This window comes from Microcaecilia unicolor, chromosome 6, assembly GCF_901765095.1.
Source record: "Microcaecilia unicolor chromosome 6, aMicUni1.1, whole genome shotgun sequence".
Taxonomy (NCBI): Eukaryota; Metazoa; Chordata; class Amphibia; order Gymnophiona; family Siphonopidae; genus Microcaecilia; species Microcaecilia unicolor.
Genome location: NC_044036.1, coordinates 194,009,508 through 194,025,667, shown reverse-complemented (window position 1 = coordinate 194,025,667; position 16,160 = coordinate 194,009,508). Strand labels below are relative to the sequence as shown.

The window sequence follows — 16,160 nt, the reverse complement described above, 5'->3', positions numbered from 1 at the left end:
GACTGCACACACTGGGACAGTTATGGGATGTAGATAAGGTAACTGGATTTCTAGAACTACAAGAGGAATATGGGTTGCAGGTTAGGGATCAAGTGTTTTATTGCTGTGTAACTATATATGCACTAAGGCCCGAGAAGAGTTGGAATTGGGGGAAACCTCTCTAGAAGTGGCTTTGAAAAGGGGAGGGGGCAGAGGAAGCGTAACACGTCTATATATGGCATTGCTGCAACACACAGATCCTCAGGTACACTATGTTCGCAGGTGGGAGGGAGCGTTGCAGTGCACATTCTCGAAGGAGAGCTGGAAGAGAGGATACCGACATTTGTTTAAGCCATCTATGGCTCAGGGAGCAATAGAGAATGGCTTTAAAATATACTACTGGTGGTATTATACTCTGGAGAGGCTACAGCGCATATACCCAGAGCACTCTGCTGAATGTTGGCGTGCATGTGGGGACAGAGGAACTTTCATGCACATATGGTGGAACTGTCCAAGGATCAGAGTATTGGAGAACAGTGGTAACATTCATCACAAAGATTATACAACATACTTACCCATGCCAGCCAGAAAATTGTCTTCTACATCATAAGCCGGCATCCTTGACAGTGGACCAACATAAATTAAGTATACAATATCTGGTGGCTGCTAAAATAGCACTAGCCAGAGAGTGGAAAAAACAGCAACCACCGGAAATGTGGAGGGTGCTACAAAAAGTAGACTTCATGTATCAGATGGCGAAACTGACAGCTATAAAAAGAGGGCGAATGGGAGCCTTCAATAAGATATGGCAGCCTTATGAACAATTTCAAGAACAATCACACGAACAGAAATCAGCACCATCATGATATGGGGAGGGGGGATAGGGGTAGAGGCTTTATAGAAATGTTGTGTAATGGGATGATTCTAAGCTATGTGATAATGTTGATGGAAATATTGAGAAGTTGTAACTAAAGCTTGCATGTTAAACGCTTTAATAATTCAATAAAAAGTTAAAAAAATAAAAAAAGCAAGCGCGGCACCGCAGGCAGCCATCAGGCATTGGCTGTCAGCTCTGCACTCGCTCCTCTCACCTCTCACGTCGCTGCGCTCCTCCGGGGTCCTGCTCCAGGGGCAGTGACGTGAGAGGCGAGAGGAGCGGCTGCAGTGCCAACAGCCAATGCCTGATGGCTGCCTGCGGTGCCGCACTTGCTTTTTAAAAACATTTTGGGTTGTTTAAATTAGCTCTTTTGTTTTTGTAGCGGCCGCTGCTGCTCAACAGGAGAAGCAGCAGTGACCGGAAATGGGAGCTGGCGCCGTGTGTTTCGTGGGAGACTTGGCAGGTCTGTGTTGGGTGGGCGGGCCTGGAGGGAAAGTGGCTGGGCCTGGGCCCGTCCAGGCCCGCCCATGGCTACGCCCCTGGTCACCCACCCATTTTTGTTTTAACTTTTCATACTCCACCTAACTCAAGTGCATTTCTTGTAGCAGGGTCACTCCTGTTTTATATCATTTTAAAGCCGCTAACACTTTTGTCTGCTTGATCAGGGACCCTAACCCTCCCACATTCCAAGTGACAATATGATCCAGCCTAAGCTCCATTTTATTATGAAAAACCACTGTCTGTTCTTGTCCCCTACCACCTTTTTCTCAGTCTGCAGTAGAAGACGATACAGCTGAAATTACAGCAGCAATTTCCTAAAATCATTTTCCCTCCCTCCCTCCCCCCTTCCATCCCCCACTCCCTTCATCTGCATTTACTTGTCCCTTCCAGGCTCTCACTACCCTTCTTTCACCTCCCCCCATTTTTAATGCTTGTATTTTACATTGTTTCATCCCCCCCCCCCCCCCCCCCCCCCATAACCACACCTTGAATGCTGTGTGCAATTCTGGTCACCGTATCTCAAAAAAGATATAGTAGAATAAGAAAAGGTACAGAGAAGGGCAACGAAAATGATAAAGGGGATGGGACGACTTTCCTATGAGGAAAGGCTAAAGCGGCTAGGGCTCTTCAGCTTGGAGAAAAGACGGCTGAGGGTAGATATGATAGACGTGTATAAAATAATGAGTGGAGTGGAACGGGTAGATGTGAATCATTTGTTTATTCTTTCCAAAAATACTAGGACTAGGGGGCATACAATGAAGCTACAAAGTAGTAAATTTAAAACAAATTAGAGAAAATATTTCTTCACTCAACATTTAATTAAGCTCTGGAATTCGTTGCCAGAAAATGTGGTAAAAGCAGTTAGCATAATGGAGTTTAAAAAAAGGTTTGGATGACTTCCTAAAACAAAAGTCCATAAGCCATTGTTAAGATGGACTTGGGGAAAATCCACTGCTTGTTTCTAAGATAAGCAGTATAAACTGTATTGTACTGTTTTGGGATCTTACCAGGTACTTGTGATCTGGATTGGCCACTGTTGGAAACGGGATACTGGGCTTGATGGACCTTCAGTCTGTCCCAGTATGGCAACATTTATATTCTTATGTAAACATAGAGGTAAATGTTAAGCTGGCATCAATGAGCATTTTGCTGACCACTGCCAGCATTGTTCCTGGTTGTTCACTGCCGGACCGTGTCTGAGCTTGGCACTGAACATCCATTTATGTGGCGCTGGCTAATGCATAGGCAGCTAAATTGATATTTAGAACTTAACTGATCACGGCTTGCCGCATAAAGACAGGATTGTGTTTTATGCGGCCCTATTTGAATGGTTACTGCTGAATATCGGCACTTAACTGGCCAAGTGCTGACTCCGCCCCCAGTAGGGTAGAAATATGCCCTATGAAGCACTGTTATGATTTTTTAATCTGTGGATGAATAAGAAGTCATCAACAATCTCAGGATTCAGTCTAGCTCTTCTGTCTTCCACAGTCCTTCCTACAATAGAAGATGTCTTAGAAGATGGGCTAGTAGCAGGATATACAGGATCCCCCATTCAAATTTTGCTAGTTTGCTTGTTTTTCCAAAAAAATCAAATATTGTTGTCTGTATCACTCAAACTTAAATAACAGTCCAGTTCATTAACAGGCTTCAAAGTAGAAAATGACACGGGGACAAAGTTTGTCCCCATCCCCATGGGCTCTGTTCCCATCCCTGCCCCATCCCCATGGGATCTGTCGCCGCAAGCTCTGTCCCCGTTCCCATCCTCACGGTTACTGCGGGTCCCCGTCCCCATCCCCACCTCATTCTCTAGTTTGGAATGTCGATCTGCCACCAACAGGAAAATTGAAAGGTTAAACTGCAAACAGAGGCAAACTGCAATATTCAACATGCATCAAGCAATCCTAATTGATCCCAACAAATTATCTGCTGGATTATCAGGAATAAACTGATCCAGTTATCCCACTCTCATCCAACAAAGATAACAAAATCTCATGATCGACTAAATCAAAAGCTAATGAAAGATCAAATTGTAATATCAAGGTCCTGTGACGTAGAGATAATCAATTCCTGAGTTCTGACAATAAAGTTCCCATTAAGCTTTCAGTGCTGTATCCCTTTCTGGAAGCAAGATCTTATGTTTGTTCAGATGACTATACACAGAGTGGTGCTGAATAAATGTGTGTGTGGTTTTTTTAATGCAAATTTTAAAAACCTTTTTGCCACACTGGCTGAATTTATTTATTTTTTATTACATTTGTACCCTGCGCTTTCCCACTCATAGCGGCTTACATATTATATACAGGTACTTATTTGTACCTGGGGCAATGTAGGGTTAAGTGACTTGCCCAGAGTCACAAGGTGCTGCCTGTGCGTGCAGTGGGAATCGAACCCAGTTCCCCAGGACCAAAGTCCACCACTCTTAACGACTAGGCCACTCCTCCACTATTGGCTTGGTTAGACTTATTCAATCCTGGAGCAGTTCTTTTTCACATATGGCATAAATTCTTTAGAACATATTACCATTAGCTCAGTGGCATAGCTAGGACCGAATGGGCCCTGGATGGAAATTTTAAAAACCTTATCCAGCACTTTAAAAATCCTGTCCAGCATTTTTTGAATCCCTGTCCCTGTGCTCCCTGCATACCCAGCATGTCTTCTCTGTTTCCCTATCTCTCCCCATGTTCAGTTTCTCCCCTTTCGCTTCCCTTCCTCCTGAACCTTCCACCCCAGGGCCAGCATCTCAGCCTCTCTCACTCTGATCCCCCACTCTTATGGTCTGGTATCTTCCCCCCCCCCCCCCCCCCATCTCTCTCACCATGGTCCAGGCTCTCTCTTCCTTCTCCTCCCCCAAGGTCTATCCCCCTCTCTTTCTCCCTCTCTCAGGTCTACTCTCTCTCCCCCCCCCCCCCCCCAGGTCTGGCATCTCTCCGTTTATCTCCTCCATCCTTTGCACAGGTCTGGCATCTCTCCTCTCTCCTTCCGTCCACAGATCTTGCATCCCTTTCTGGCCCTCCCCCGCGATCCTTTAAACTCATGCCAGCAGTGGCAGTGATTAAAACAGGTAGTCCCTGGCAGTGGTGTACCAAGGGGGGGGAGGGGCGGTGGGGGCGGTCCGCCCCGGGTGCACGCTGCTGGGGGGTGCCGCGCGCCTGTCGGCTCTTCGTTTTCATGCTCCCTTTGCCCCGGAACAGGTTACTTCCTGTTCCGGGGCAGAGGGAGCATGAAAACGAAGAGCCGGCAGGCACACGGCACCCCCCTCAGCAGCGTGCACCCGGTGGGGGGGTATTTCGCCGGGGATCGGGGTTTTTTTCGCCGGTGGGGGGGGGGGCGTCGTGCTGTTCCGGGGGACGCTGCACCCGGGGGGGGGGGAGCATCGGCGATCCGCCCCGGGTGTCAGCCCCCTTAGGAACACCACTGGTCCCTGGCCAGCCCCACCATGGCCTTTCCTCTGCCACATTGTGTCTCTTCTTATGTAACTTCCTGTGGGCAGGTCGTGGCAGAGGAAAGGCCCTGGTGAAGCTAGCTGGAGGCTACCTGTTTCCATCACTGCCAGTGATGGGTTATTCTGTCAACATTCCTCCACTTCTTTGGTTTGATCCATCACTGCCAGTGCAAGTTTGAGGACTAGGGGGAAGGGGAGGGCTAGAGAGAGAGTTGCTGGACCCATGAGAGAGAGAGAGAGAGAGAGAGAGAGAGAGAGAGAGAGAGAGAGAGAGAGAGAGAGAGAGAGATGCCGGACAGTGGGGTAGAAAGCAGGAAGCCAATGAGTTAGAAGGCACTTTAGCTGGACAGCAGGCACCCCCTACCATTGGACACCTGGGCATTTTGCTGGGTTTGCTCAATGGTAGCTAGGCCCCTGAATTAACCCTCTGATTGTAACTTAACTATTTACTCTTTAAAACGTAAGTTAAATTCTGCCTCTTCGGCCAGGCTTTTCCATGTCATAACTAAGTTCTATTTTGGTATTTTAAACATTTTTTTTTTTTTACTGATTGCATCTTAGTTTTCATTTTTGAACAGTTTTTTTTAAGTTAGTTTTGTGTTGTAGTGTAATTTAATTGAAAATGTAAACATTTGTATTTTAAAAAAAATACTTTGTTTTATGGTACTTTTTTATACCACTGTGAGCAAAAACTGCTTTGGAAAGTGTGGTTTGTAAGTATTTTATAATGAATAAAACACTAAAGGCTCTTTTTACTAAGCCGCAGTAAGCACTAGTTCGTGCTTACTGTGGTATGCGCTCGGGCGTCCTGCGGTAAGCTCAGAGTTTGCGTGCGCACACCACTCACTAAAAATGGGGTTTTTTTCCCGGAGAGGGGGGGTATGTCTGGGGGTGGAGAGGGTGTGTTTCTGCAGTAATCAGCAAATCTACATTAGGTGGCAGTAAAGGCTGACCAGGTAATCTTTTAGTCACGTGCATTAATGGCCACATTAGTGCGTGGTCATAAATACAAAAAATAAAAAAAGACAGCCATTTTACTGCCACAGTAAATATGGCCTTAGCACATGGAAAAGACGCGTGTAAGGGTACAGTAAGGCCACATTATACCGCAGCTTAGTAAAAGGACCGTAACATGGGACCTGTACTAAAATAACAACACTAGTCCACGTTTTTAACTATACCCCTTAATAACATGCATGAAAGCATCCAAATAAACCACACTAAATAACAATATGAAGCCCCACTACATAATAATCTAAATAACTTTTCATTTATGCATCATTTTATTTCTTCCCTCCTCTTTGTAGATGCATCATGAGGCAACAATTATCAACCTCCTGGAGACTGTCTTTTTTCACAAGGTAAAGTCACTTAACCCTCCATTGCCCCAGGTACAAAATAAGTACTTATGTATTTAATCTATTCTAATCAGCAGCTTGCATATGGACAAATCCCAGCTGTAGGTTCAAGGCGGTTTACATAAGAGGAACAGATCAAGACTGGGAGAACTGGGGAAAGGAAGAAGGGGAGGGTGGGCGGACGTTACAGATCAGAGTCATAGGTAGTCAGTTGGAAGGGTAGAGGGAGGGAGGCAGAAGACTTAGGGCCAGATGCACTAAACATAACAAGCTAGCAACATGGTTTTTAAACTAGTTCTAGCCGGTTTAGCACACAAGTAGTAAACCGGGACATGCACAAAAGGGTTCTCTGAGCCATTTTCCTGTCATGGTAGCAGCTAACGAAAACGGAATGCAAAGCTATTATAATGAGTTAATTACTATTATAATGTGTATGCAATGCAATGCAATGCAATGCACTGCACTACCGTTTCCATGCACAAAAGCAGTCCGTACCATTACTGTGGAAATTTTAACGGGAGATCTGGACCTGCCAGTTCTTCATTATTGCAAGTAGGAGAAGGGGAGAAACAAGGCAGGGAAGATGGAGCACACACAAAAAAAAAGTACACCGGCTTACACGCAGCTTCTTTGGGTGTATGAAAGCCATGCCATGATTGTTTTCTCAAATTACATTTTACTGGCAAGAAATGGGGGGTGAAGTAAATGTAAAGCATAAAAGTAACGGTGACTTACCAAAAATGCAAGGAAGACAAGGGTCAAATAGCCTCTGCTGGGAAACAGCATCCCCCATGCATAGAAGCACAACAGAGAGGGGCTAAACCAATTGGACAGTGTCAGCCTCGGACATCCCACCCACTCACTACTGGAGGAGGACACCAGGAATTTTGGATCCAATCAGCTCACAGATTACAGACAGATTCTTAACGGGACCTTTGTGTATCTGGCTCTTAATTGGATAGTAGGGTCTTCAGTTTTTTACGTAGCCCCAAGTAGTTCTGTAGTAGTAAACCGCTTTCCCCTTTCCCTCTAGACTCTTATTTTATCACTGAGTCTATGTGTGACTTAAAGCTATTCATGTCACCTTTGTTTGTCTGCAGGACAGAGGTGAGAGATTCCTCTTCCTTTTATAACATGTGCATCTAAGTGCTTGGTGTGTTCTCAATGCTGTTTTATAAATGACGCATGCAACTCACTTAGGGCTAGACTCTATATATGGCGCCTGAAAATTCTGTGTGGAAAAAAATACGCCTAGGCGTATTCTGTAAAGTGCACCTATATTTTATAGAATAGGTATATAGAATACATTGAGCACCTCTCCACGCGGCCAACTTTAGTTGCAGCCATTTACGCCATATTTATTTGGGCATAAATCCCGACACCTAAATTGGGCGCAGAGCGGGTGTATTCTATAATGACGCAGAATTGACAGCGCTGATTGGTTAATTAACCAATCAAGTTACGCGCATTGCTACAGAATACACTTCAATTTCCGCACGGAAATCAAGGCGCAATATATAGAATCCTGGGGTTAGTGTGTAGAGCCTGCCATGAGTGGGAAAGCGCGGGGTACAAATGTAACAAAAAAAATGCAAGGGGGCATTCACATGGGAGGAGCCTGGCATGTTGAACATTTCCTTAGCGTATGCAGCAGATGAATCCAAGAACTGGTGGGTTGTGTCCATCTACCAGCAAGTGGAGATAGAGATTACAAAGCTGAAGGCAGTGATACCAGACGGCCAGCTCCTCCTTCACCTCAGTACATCTCTATCTCCAGCAGGTGGTGGATGGCGCTTCAGCAGCTCCTGGATTTGTCTGTTGGGGTTAGTCCTGGGTCCTGTGGGCCAGTTGAGTTTAGGGGTGTTTGGCTGGTGGTGCTGACGTTGGGGGCATACTCAGTCTTCTTGGTCCCTGCCTCACCCTTTCCCCCCTTGCCTCCCGGTCTTTAGAACTCTAGCCTTCCTCACCAGTTTTAAAAAAAAACAAAAACAAGAGAGCTCCTTTGCCTTCATTTGGTGTTAAAAAACAAACAAAGAAAAAAAACAGAAGAAAGATTTCTGACAGGACCGGGCAGTACAGGGTTTCCCTGTCTTGTCTGTGTGCCGGTTAGGCAGCAGGCTGCTGCATCTGTGGGACTCTGCTTCTGCTCCAGAGACAACTGCTGTTCGGTGAGTCCCTACCTTTTTCTTTTCAGTGTGGGGGTACCATGCTTTAATGTGGGCGATGCTGGCATTTGAAAGCTGTTCCCGCTGCGGTAGCAGATGCTCCGTAGTAGGACTCTGTGTGGTGGCGTGTTTGAACCTGGGGAGGGAAATGCTGAAGTTCCGCTTCCCTAAGCAGCCTTTTCCCATGCTAAAATGGTGGGAACGCTCGCCTTTTTGCTGGCGCGGCCCTCTCTTTTCTCCTGATATCAGCCCTGCGGCCTTGATGTGGGCAGGGGGGAGAGGCAGCTTCTCCTAAAGGATCTTGTGTTCCATTAGAGACTGCTGGTACAGGGGATTCCCTTTTATTTTCTCCAGCCTTTGGTTTCCTTTACCAAAATTACTGAGTCAGAAACTGTTTGCATGTAGCTGGGGCAGTGGCACAAATTATTCTCAAACTGCCCCCACTATGCAAGGGTATCCAGGGGAAGAACAGAACTACTTTAAGCTATTTCTATATCTTCTGAGCAGGATGTCCGCTGTTCTGGGATCCTTAATTTGAACCTTTCTTCTTAAAGAGAGCTTGGCCTCTGTAGCCCTTTTTGTGATTGGGGGAGTTTTTATGCCTATCTCGGGCAGATGGGTTCTATAGGGCTAAGTTTTCCAGAAGGAATCTGATGGTCCTGCGATGTGCCTTGTTTTTTGGGGGGATGCACGTCAGCCACTGGGGGCTTCTCTGGGGCAGGGGATTTGGGGCAGGGGATTTCTGACCCCCCCCTCCAAAGCTCATTCTGCTGCTCTGTGTGCCTATATGTTGCAGAAGTCTGGTAGGGGAACTGACAGTTCCTTTTTAGTTCAGCCTTTGGAATTTTCTGGCTTCCCCTTTTACTCAGGGTGAATAATCATAAGCCATCTGTTATCTCGTCAGACATCCCCCCTCTGAAGCCTTCCCCGGTAACAGGTCAAAGCTTTGTTACTTTCCTTGCACCTTCTGGCACTTCATCTGGGGAATACCACTTGACACAGGCTTCACAGAATATGCAAATTAACCACTCAGAAGGCAAATCTTCTCTCACAGGCTATACTTTAATTATTCTGAAAGGGTAGTCTTCTATCAAACACTTTAGCAAGGACTCGAACTGAACCCTCCACTGGAGAACGTGTGGGTCAGTTATACAATACTCAGTTAGCCAGCTTCCCATGATATGCAAATTAACCATTCTAAATGCAAACCTTCTCCACTTAGCTTCTGCTAACCACTTTGAAGGGGTTACTCTTCTTCCAACAAACAAATCAGTACATTCTCTTCAACTGAGCTCTCCACTAGGAGATGAGGGTCTCAGATAAAAACAGCCACCACCCTTTGGACAGGACTTTACTTCACCTCAGCTTTACAATCCTGTTCTCCACCCCCGGCTGTAAATATCAGAGTCTTACTTCAAGGCTCACAGTGTTCCCTTCATACTATGGTCAAATCAAAGTTCCTTATCCTTCCCATTTATTCTGTACTTCAAGTAAGTACCTTGTCTTTCTTTAGGCATCCTTTCCTTTGGTGTCCAGTCATCAGTTGCTTGGCATTCTTCTTGGAGGGCTCCTCCTCCTTCTCATCTCTTCTTGAGGCAAGGCATTTTAAAAGGGCTGCTTCATACCAACCCCAGCTTTCCTGGCCTCCTCCTATATTCTGGAAAAGGTAGAGAATCTTATCCAATGGACTTGCCTTCTGAAGGGAATTATTCCTACTTTTGGCCATGGGCCCTCCTCCCTTTCCACTTAACACAAGAGTAACCCCCGCCCCTCCCCAGCTATCGTTGTGTCTGAGCTATCGTTGAGGCAGGGCTCCCCTTAGTGGCCTCTACAAAATAACCCAAGGGCCTCCACCATTAGAATGCCCTCTAGTGGTTGCTACCCATCTAAGCAGGCATCTTCTACTCCAGAGCACCCTCTATTGGCTCCCTTCAGGTCATTACAGCAGTCTTCCACCATAAGAGCTCTCTCTGGTGGCTAGGTCCTGTCGAGGCATGTCCTATATTTATCACAATATATACAACTAGAAAACGTTGTCATGTTTAGACTGACTCTGAAAAGAACTTCCTTCATTATTCATTACATGTCTTTGAAATAGTAGTAATAAAAAGAATCAAGTGCATTTGTATAATATGTCACTGCTTTCCACAAAACAAAAGGAGAAAGTTTCCACATACCATCTTCTTTTGATATACGCACAGGAAAAAAAATGTTAAATGCTCCCAGGTTTCAACTTGATTAACGTTTTAAAAAACCATTGTACTTATAAATAAAAATTATGAATGTTGAGCACCTAATTCTCATAACATGATATCTGTTTTGGTGGCCCTTTACTAAATGAAAAAAATTCTGCATGAATACAATGCCTGGCTTTCTAGGGTGCTAGGGAATCCCTATAACCAGCCCCTCTAAACACAGTGATTACGATTTAGAACAAATTACTACTCTAACCGATGAAAGGTTATTTCTTTTGACAGTTCCTCTGTGTACCTCTGTATGTTGCACAAGCTGGCATGTTTGAAGATATAAGTGGATCAAATAAAATGCTACTAACCATAAATAATGACAACGTGGATGCAGCTTTATTTTCTTTGTTTTGGGTGTACCAAGATGGCAGCTGCAAAGGGAGAGGGGATCAGTTTCAGTTTTTTTTTACATCATTCTGTCTCCTGTTTTCAATCTAGCCTCCTTGGCTATTACTGAGAAAGGTGTGAACTAAATCCAAATCCAATTTCCAGAGTCCACTGTGAAGTAATGCTAAACACTACAAATGTCACTCAGGACCTAAAGAGCAATTCTACCATACTGTAATAGCACTGACTTACAGGAGTTACGCAACGAGGGTCTGTCTAGGAAAAGACAGCACTATATATATTGTGGTGGGCAGTATAACATCAGTGCACCAATTGGAAAACTAAACAAGCCAGATTAGTATAGATCAATCCTATACAGAAAACTTGGTTTCTTTCACACATGCAGAACACAGATAGAACTTCACTCAGTAAAGAATAAGTAATCACAGCATAAAAATAGAACTATGTAGACAACAATGAAACTGAACCCCCAAGAAGCCAGTCTTTGCATATAGTGCAACACCAGAGAAAAAGAAACAATGACGTGTGGCCCCCTTACTGTGCAAAATAAAGAGATAGGTGACGTAATTAAAAAAAACAACAACAACTGACATATTCCAATCACTATATTACAAATTAATAAATACAAATAAAACACAAAATATGGAAAATAAGATTATGCCTATTTAGTGGAATAACTTAATACATTTTTTGATTAGCTTTCAGAGGCTAAAACCTCCTTCTTCAGGTCAGGTTATGGTATCCTGTCCTGACTTGAGAAAGGGGTTTTGGTCTCCCAAAGCTAGTCCAAAATATTTTAAAATTAGTCCAGTAAAAAGGTATCACTTTATTTTCCTTTTTTTGTTTGTTTCATTTGTGTTTGTTAACCTTTATTAACACGGCTATCACACTACTTTATCCTAAATTACAAATAAAATTATTCATTCTACCTTTGCTTTTAGCTCCTTATCTTTTCTAATTGTGTTGGTCGCAGTCTCTGGTTTATGCTTTCCTCAGGCTTCTCTTCTTTTGCCAGGGTTTCCTGTGCATTTGCCATTTTTCTCTCTCCTCCTTTTCCTTTCAGCTTTCTTCAATGTGTTTTTCAGCCTCTCTGTCAAGATTTAATTCATTCTTGCTATCCAGTCTTTAATTTCCCACTTTTGTTTTTTTTTTTTTTACTGTATCTACCTATAGTTTTCTATCTCTTTCTCTCACCCCCAGCTCTCCTATTCCCCTTTCTCTTATTCTCCATTCATTCACTAACCTTATCTTCTTCCCCCTTCAATCCAGCATCTCTCCTCTGCCTTTCTCATCCAGTAGTCTCCCTCTTTCTCTCGCCTTCATCCCTGCCAATAAGTATCTCTCCCCCTCCTTATTCTTTAAATGGCGCTCAAAAATGGGCACCGAAACTAAGTGTGATTCTATAAAGGGTGCACACCCTTTATAGAATTCCTGTGCCTAACTTTAGGCACCAGACATATGCCTTCTGAAACTTGGTGTAAACGCTGGCACCTAAGTTGGGTATATTGGCCTAGTGTTTTATAGCTATGCCCCTGTCGGGTCTCTTTCAGAATTAAAGGACTCCATTTATCTGAATCTTGAAGGCCCAGCTGTGCTTTTTTCCTGTGTTTTTGTGCTGTACCACCCACTGTTTTGTTACTTTATGCTCATGCCCCTCCCATGACCTCTTTTGAGATACGCACTATGGGAATTTGGTGTACTGCAAGATGCATGCGCAAAATCTAATGGGTGCCAATTAACTTCAGTAATTGGTTGTTAGTACCCAATTATTGATGGTTCAGAGCTTGCTATTCAATTAATTTGTGTGCTCATCTCGGGAGCGCTCCCAAATTTGAGCAGACAAATCTGGGCACCATATAAGTTGAATCCGGGGGGATGTTATACAATATACCCCTATTCCCAGAAAAGCCTGACTCCGGAAAGGCATTTCAAGACTCACAGTGTTACAGATATGATAGTATCGGTGGCCCACCTGAGGTCAGCTTACATGGAGGAGATGTATAATGCTGCAACGTGGAATTTAGTCCACACATTTACCTCCCATTATCCATATGGATAAAGACTCCCAACATGATGGTAGGTTTGATCAATCTGTTTGGTAAACCTAACTCTAACCCCCCAAGGACCCATTTTGTATTTCAGGCATCTTCTAAGGGAGGGGGGGGGGGAGGATATACATACAAAGTAGAAAATCACTTGTCAATGAAAAAAAAAAAAGATGTGTGCTTGTTGATAATGTTTATTCTTTGTTAGCTTTACACTGTTTTCTAAACTGTAAATTTTCCTAATTTTTCTGTATGCCACATTGTGCCTGCATGTGTGCGAAAATGTGGGATTCAAATGAACCGCAAATAAATATATAAATAAACAATGTATTTTTTGTTTATTCCCTTTTAGTGTGAAGACAGCCAGACATGTGGAATAGATATCCCACTTGTCCTCAGAGAAATCAAAGTTCCTTAGTTATATAATTGCTCTTGGAGAAAAAGAGGATATTCATATCACATAAATACATTAATTTCTCCTTGGAACTGGCATCTAAATAAGTTAATATTAAATTAGAGGAGATTCTGTGTGATGCCGATGATTCAGGAATAACCTGTATTTGCTTAGTAGAACATGCAGAAAACTCTAGTTGTATCCAATCTGGGCTGTCTCAGTTATATCATACATATATGTGTGATGAATATCCTCCTGTCCTTTGAGAACATTTGGTACAGATAAGCAACTTTGCCTCTCTGATAAATTAGGTTCACAAATTGAATATCATGTTCAAATACATATACTGGTATTTCTCACCCCATGAATTTTCAGTTGTTTCTGCTTTGTAACTCCTATTCCACGCTCTTCTAGAGCTCATAGTGCTGACTTTTCTTTTAAGGTGGTAATGCTATGGGATCCAAGAACAGGACTGCAGAATATCACTCAGGTTTAGTCATATTCAGATTTTCTCTTGCTATGCAGGAGGTGTGCGAGTCAGCTGACGATACATTCCTGGACTTAATCGATTATTGTCACAGGAAGCTGGCCTTACTAGTGGCTCGAACCAACAGTACAGACGCCTTGACTCAAGACAGGCTTATATCTGGAGAGCTAAGCAGCACATCATCTCTGCAGGTCTGTATAACAGATCAAGCAAGATCTGAGTAACTGACTAAAGTGGTACCTACAATTCATATAATGCCTCTCCTGATAAATATCAGTTAGGGAAATGTCAATGACAAACTGTCATTTCATGTTGTCAAAACCCCCAAAATAGCTGAGAGAAATCAGAAAACTTCTCCTGTGTCGTCTTCAGGAAATAGTGTGCACGATTTGATAGGAGTGTGTGTTATGAAATAAAAGTATGCACTCCTATCACATACTTCTCACTTCTAGAACTTGCTAGGACACTAGAAGTTCTATTCTTATTTTCAACATCTTAAAACTGGCATTTAGACATCCATATTGCATGGACAAATCTAATCTTTGGTTTACTGTAAAAACAAGCAGTGATCTTATTTGGGGTGAAAAGTGGTGAAAAGTGGCCTGTGGTAGTGTGGTCACATCTTTTGGGCATGCGCTGGGCCACTTTTTACCATGGCTGGGGAAAAGGTCATTTTTTAATGAGCCGGGAATGGGTGTGCACAAAAATTAAAATTAGTGCATGCCTATTTACAGCCTGCGTGGCCACTCTGCTGATTACCTCCAGGAACGCCCCTCCCCCATGGTAGAAAATAGAAAAATATTTTCTACCGTGGGATTCAGTGTGTGCAATGGAAAATAACCCTTGGAAAACGTCTACACGTGGAAGTGGTCCTGCAGTGAAACAACGGATGCCCCCTCCACATGCATGCAGAAGGGCGTTCCTCATTCTGGATCAAAATGTCTCTGAGGAGAGAGCCCAGTTTCAACCCTGAGGAGTCACAGCTCCTTGTCCTTCTGCACCTGCAGGGCAGAAGATGACCACACCCCAAACATGCAATAATCACAAAATTCACCATACTTTATTAAAAGGGCTATAGTGTGCGCTATTAATGATATTTCACACCCCTCCTTTTTTCTTTTATCAGACTTAAATTTGATCCTTAGTATTAGATCTCTGTTCCACAACTGTTATATTGCAGTCTTTCACATAATAGCAGGGCTTTTTTTCAGGGGGTACTCAGGGGATACTGAGTACCGGCACCTTTTCTATTGCCTGCTAAAATTGACCCATGTTCACCAAGATTAATCAAAGAGCCCAGGCTCTGCATACTGGTGCTGCCTTTTCATAGATTCTATGGCGGGTTGCAGGGAGCCTGGCTATTGTGGGGCAAGTCCCTCAGTGATCACCCTACCCCTGAAGGATGGCCTGACAATTGAGTACTGTACCACTATGGAATTTACAGCCTGTCTCACTGACACAGACTGCTCAATAATTACCGTGGATTCTTTTGGATTCGTAATAAGTAAATGAAACCTTTATTAGGAAAGCTAAATTCTACAATGGTTAATATATATATATATATATATATATATATATATATATATATATATATATATATATATATAATATATATATATATATATATATATATATATATAATGGTTAGCACATATACAATAATTAGCTCTATAAACACAATGGTTAGCTGCATAAACAATCATTACATCACTGGTCTCTACATCTAAGCAATGCAAAGAGTTATTAGACCAGGAAAGAAGCAAACACAATGATTAGCCATATAAACAATCATTACATCACTGGTCTCTAAATCTCTTAGTCCAGGAAAGGAAGTAATAATATACATACATAAATCATCACTGGTCTCCATCATCCAGGTTCTTATCATCAGCTGGGGGGGGGGGGGGGGGGGGTGGGCTGTACAGTGAGAGCTAGAAGCTTTGGACCAGGAACAACAGACCCTCTGCGCAATCCGTACGTTACTCACAGACAGGGGCGTATCTGCGTGGGGCCTCAGGGGCCTGGGCCCCCGCAGATTTCGCCCTGGACCCCCCTACCGCTGCCAACCCTCCCCCTCCGTTGCTCGCCTACCTTCGCTGGCGGGGGACCCCAACCCCCGCCAGCCGAGGTCCGCGTCCTCCTGCCGCTGCCGGCTGCCTTTGGTCCTTTAATTCTTCCATTGAAGCTGGCGCCGACGAAAGTTTCTTTTGAGTCTGACGTCCTGCACGTACAACGTGCAACGTGCAGCGACGTCAGATTCAAAGAAACTTTTTCGTCGGCGCCAGCTTCAATGGAAGAATGAAAGGACCAAAGGC

At 43.8% G+C, this 16,160-nt stretch overlaps 1 protein-coding gene across 1 annotated transcript in view; it reads left to right on the top strand.

Annotated features, from left to right (window-relative positions):
• Nucleotides 1-16,160, top strand: part of ZMYND10 (zinc finger MYND-type containing 10) — a 185,214-nt gene that overhangs the window by 52,311 nt on the left and 116,743 nt on the right. Inside the window, exons 4-5 of the mRNA XM_030205499.1 lie at nt 6,110-6,163; nt 13,884-14,036. Coding sequence (XP_030061359.1) covers nt 6,110-6,163; nt 13,884-14,036 — 207 coding nt within the window. The remainder of the gene's footprint in view (nt 1-6,109; nt 6,164-13,883; nt 14,037-16,160) is intronic.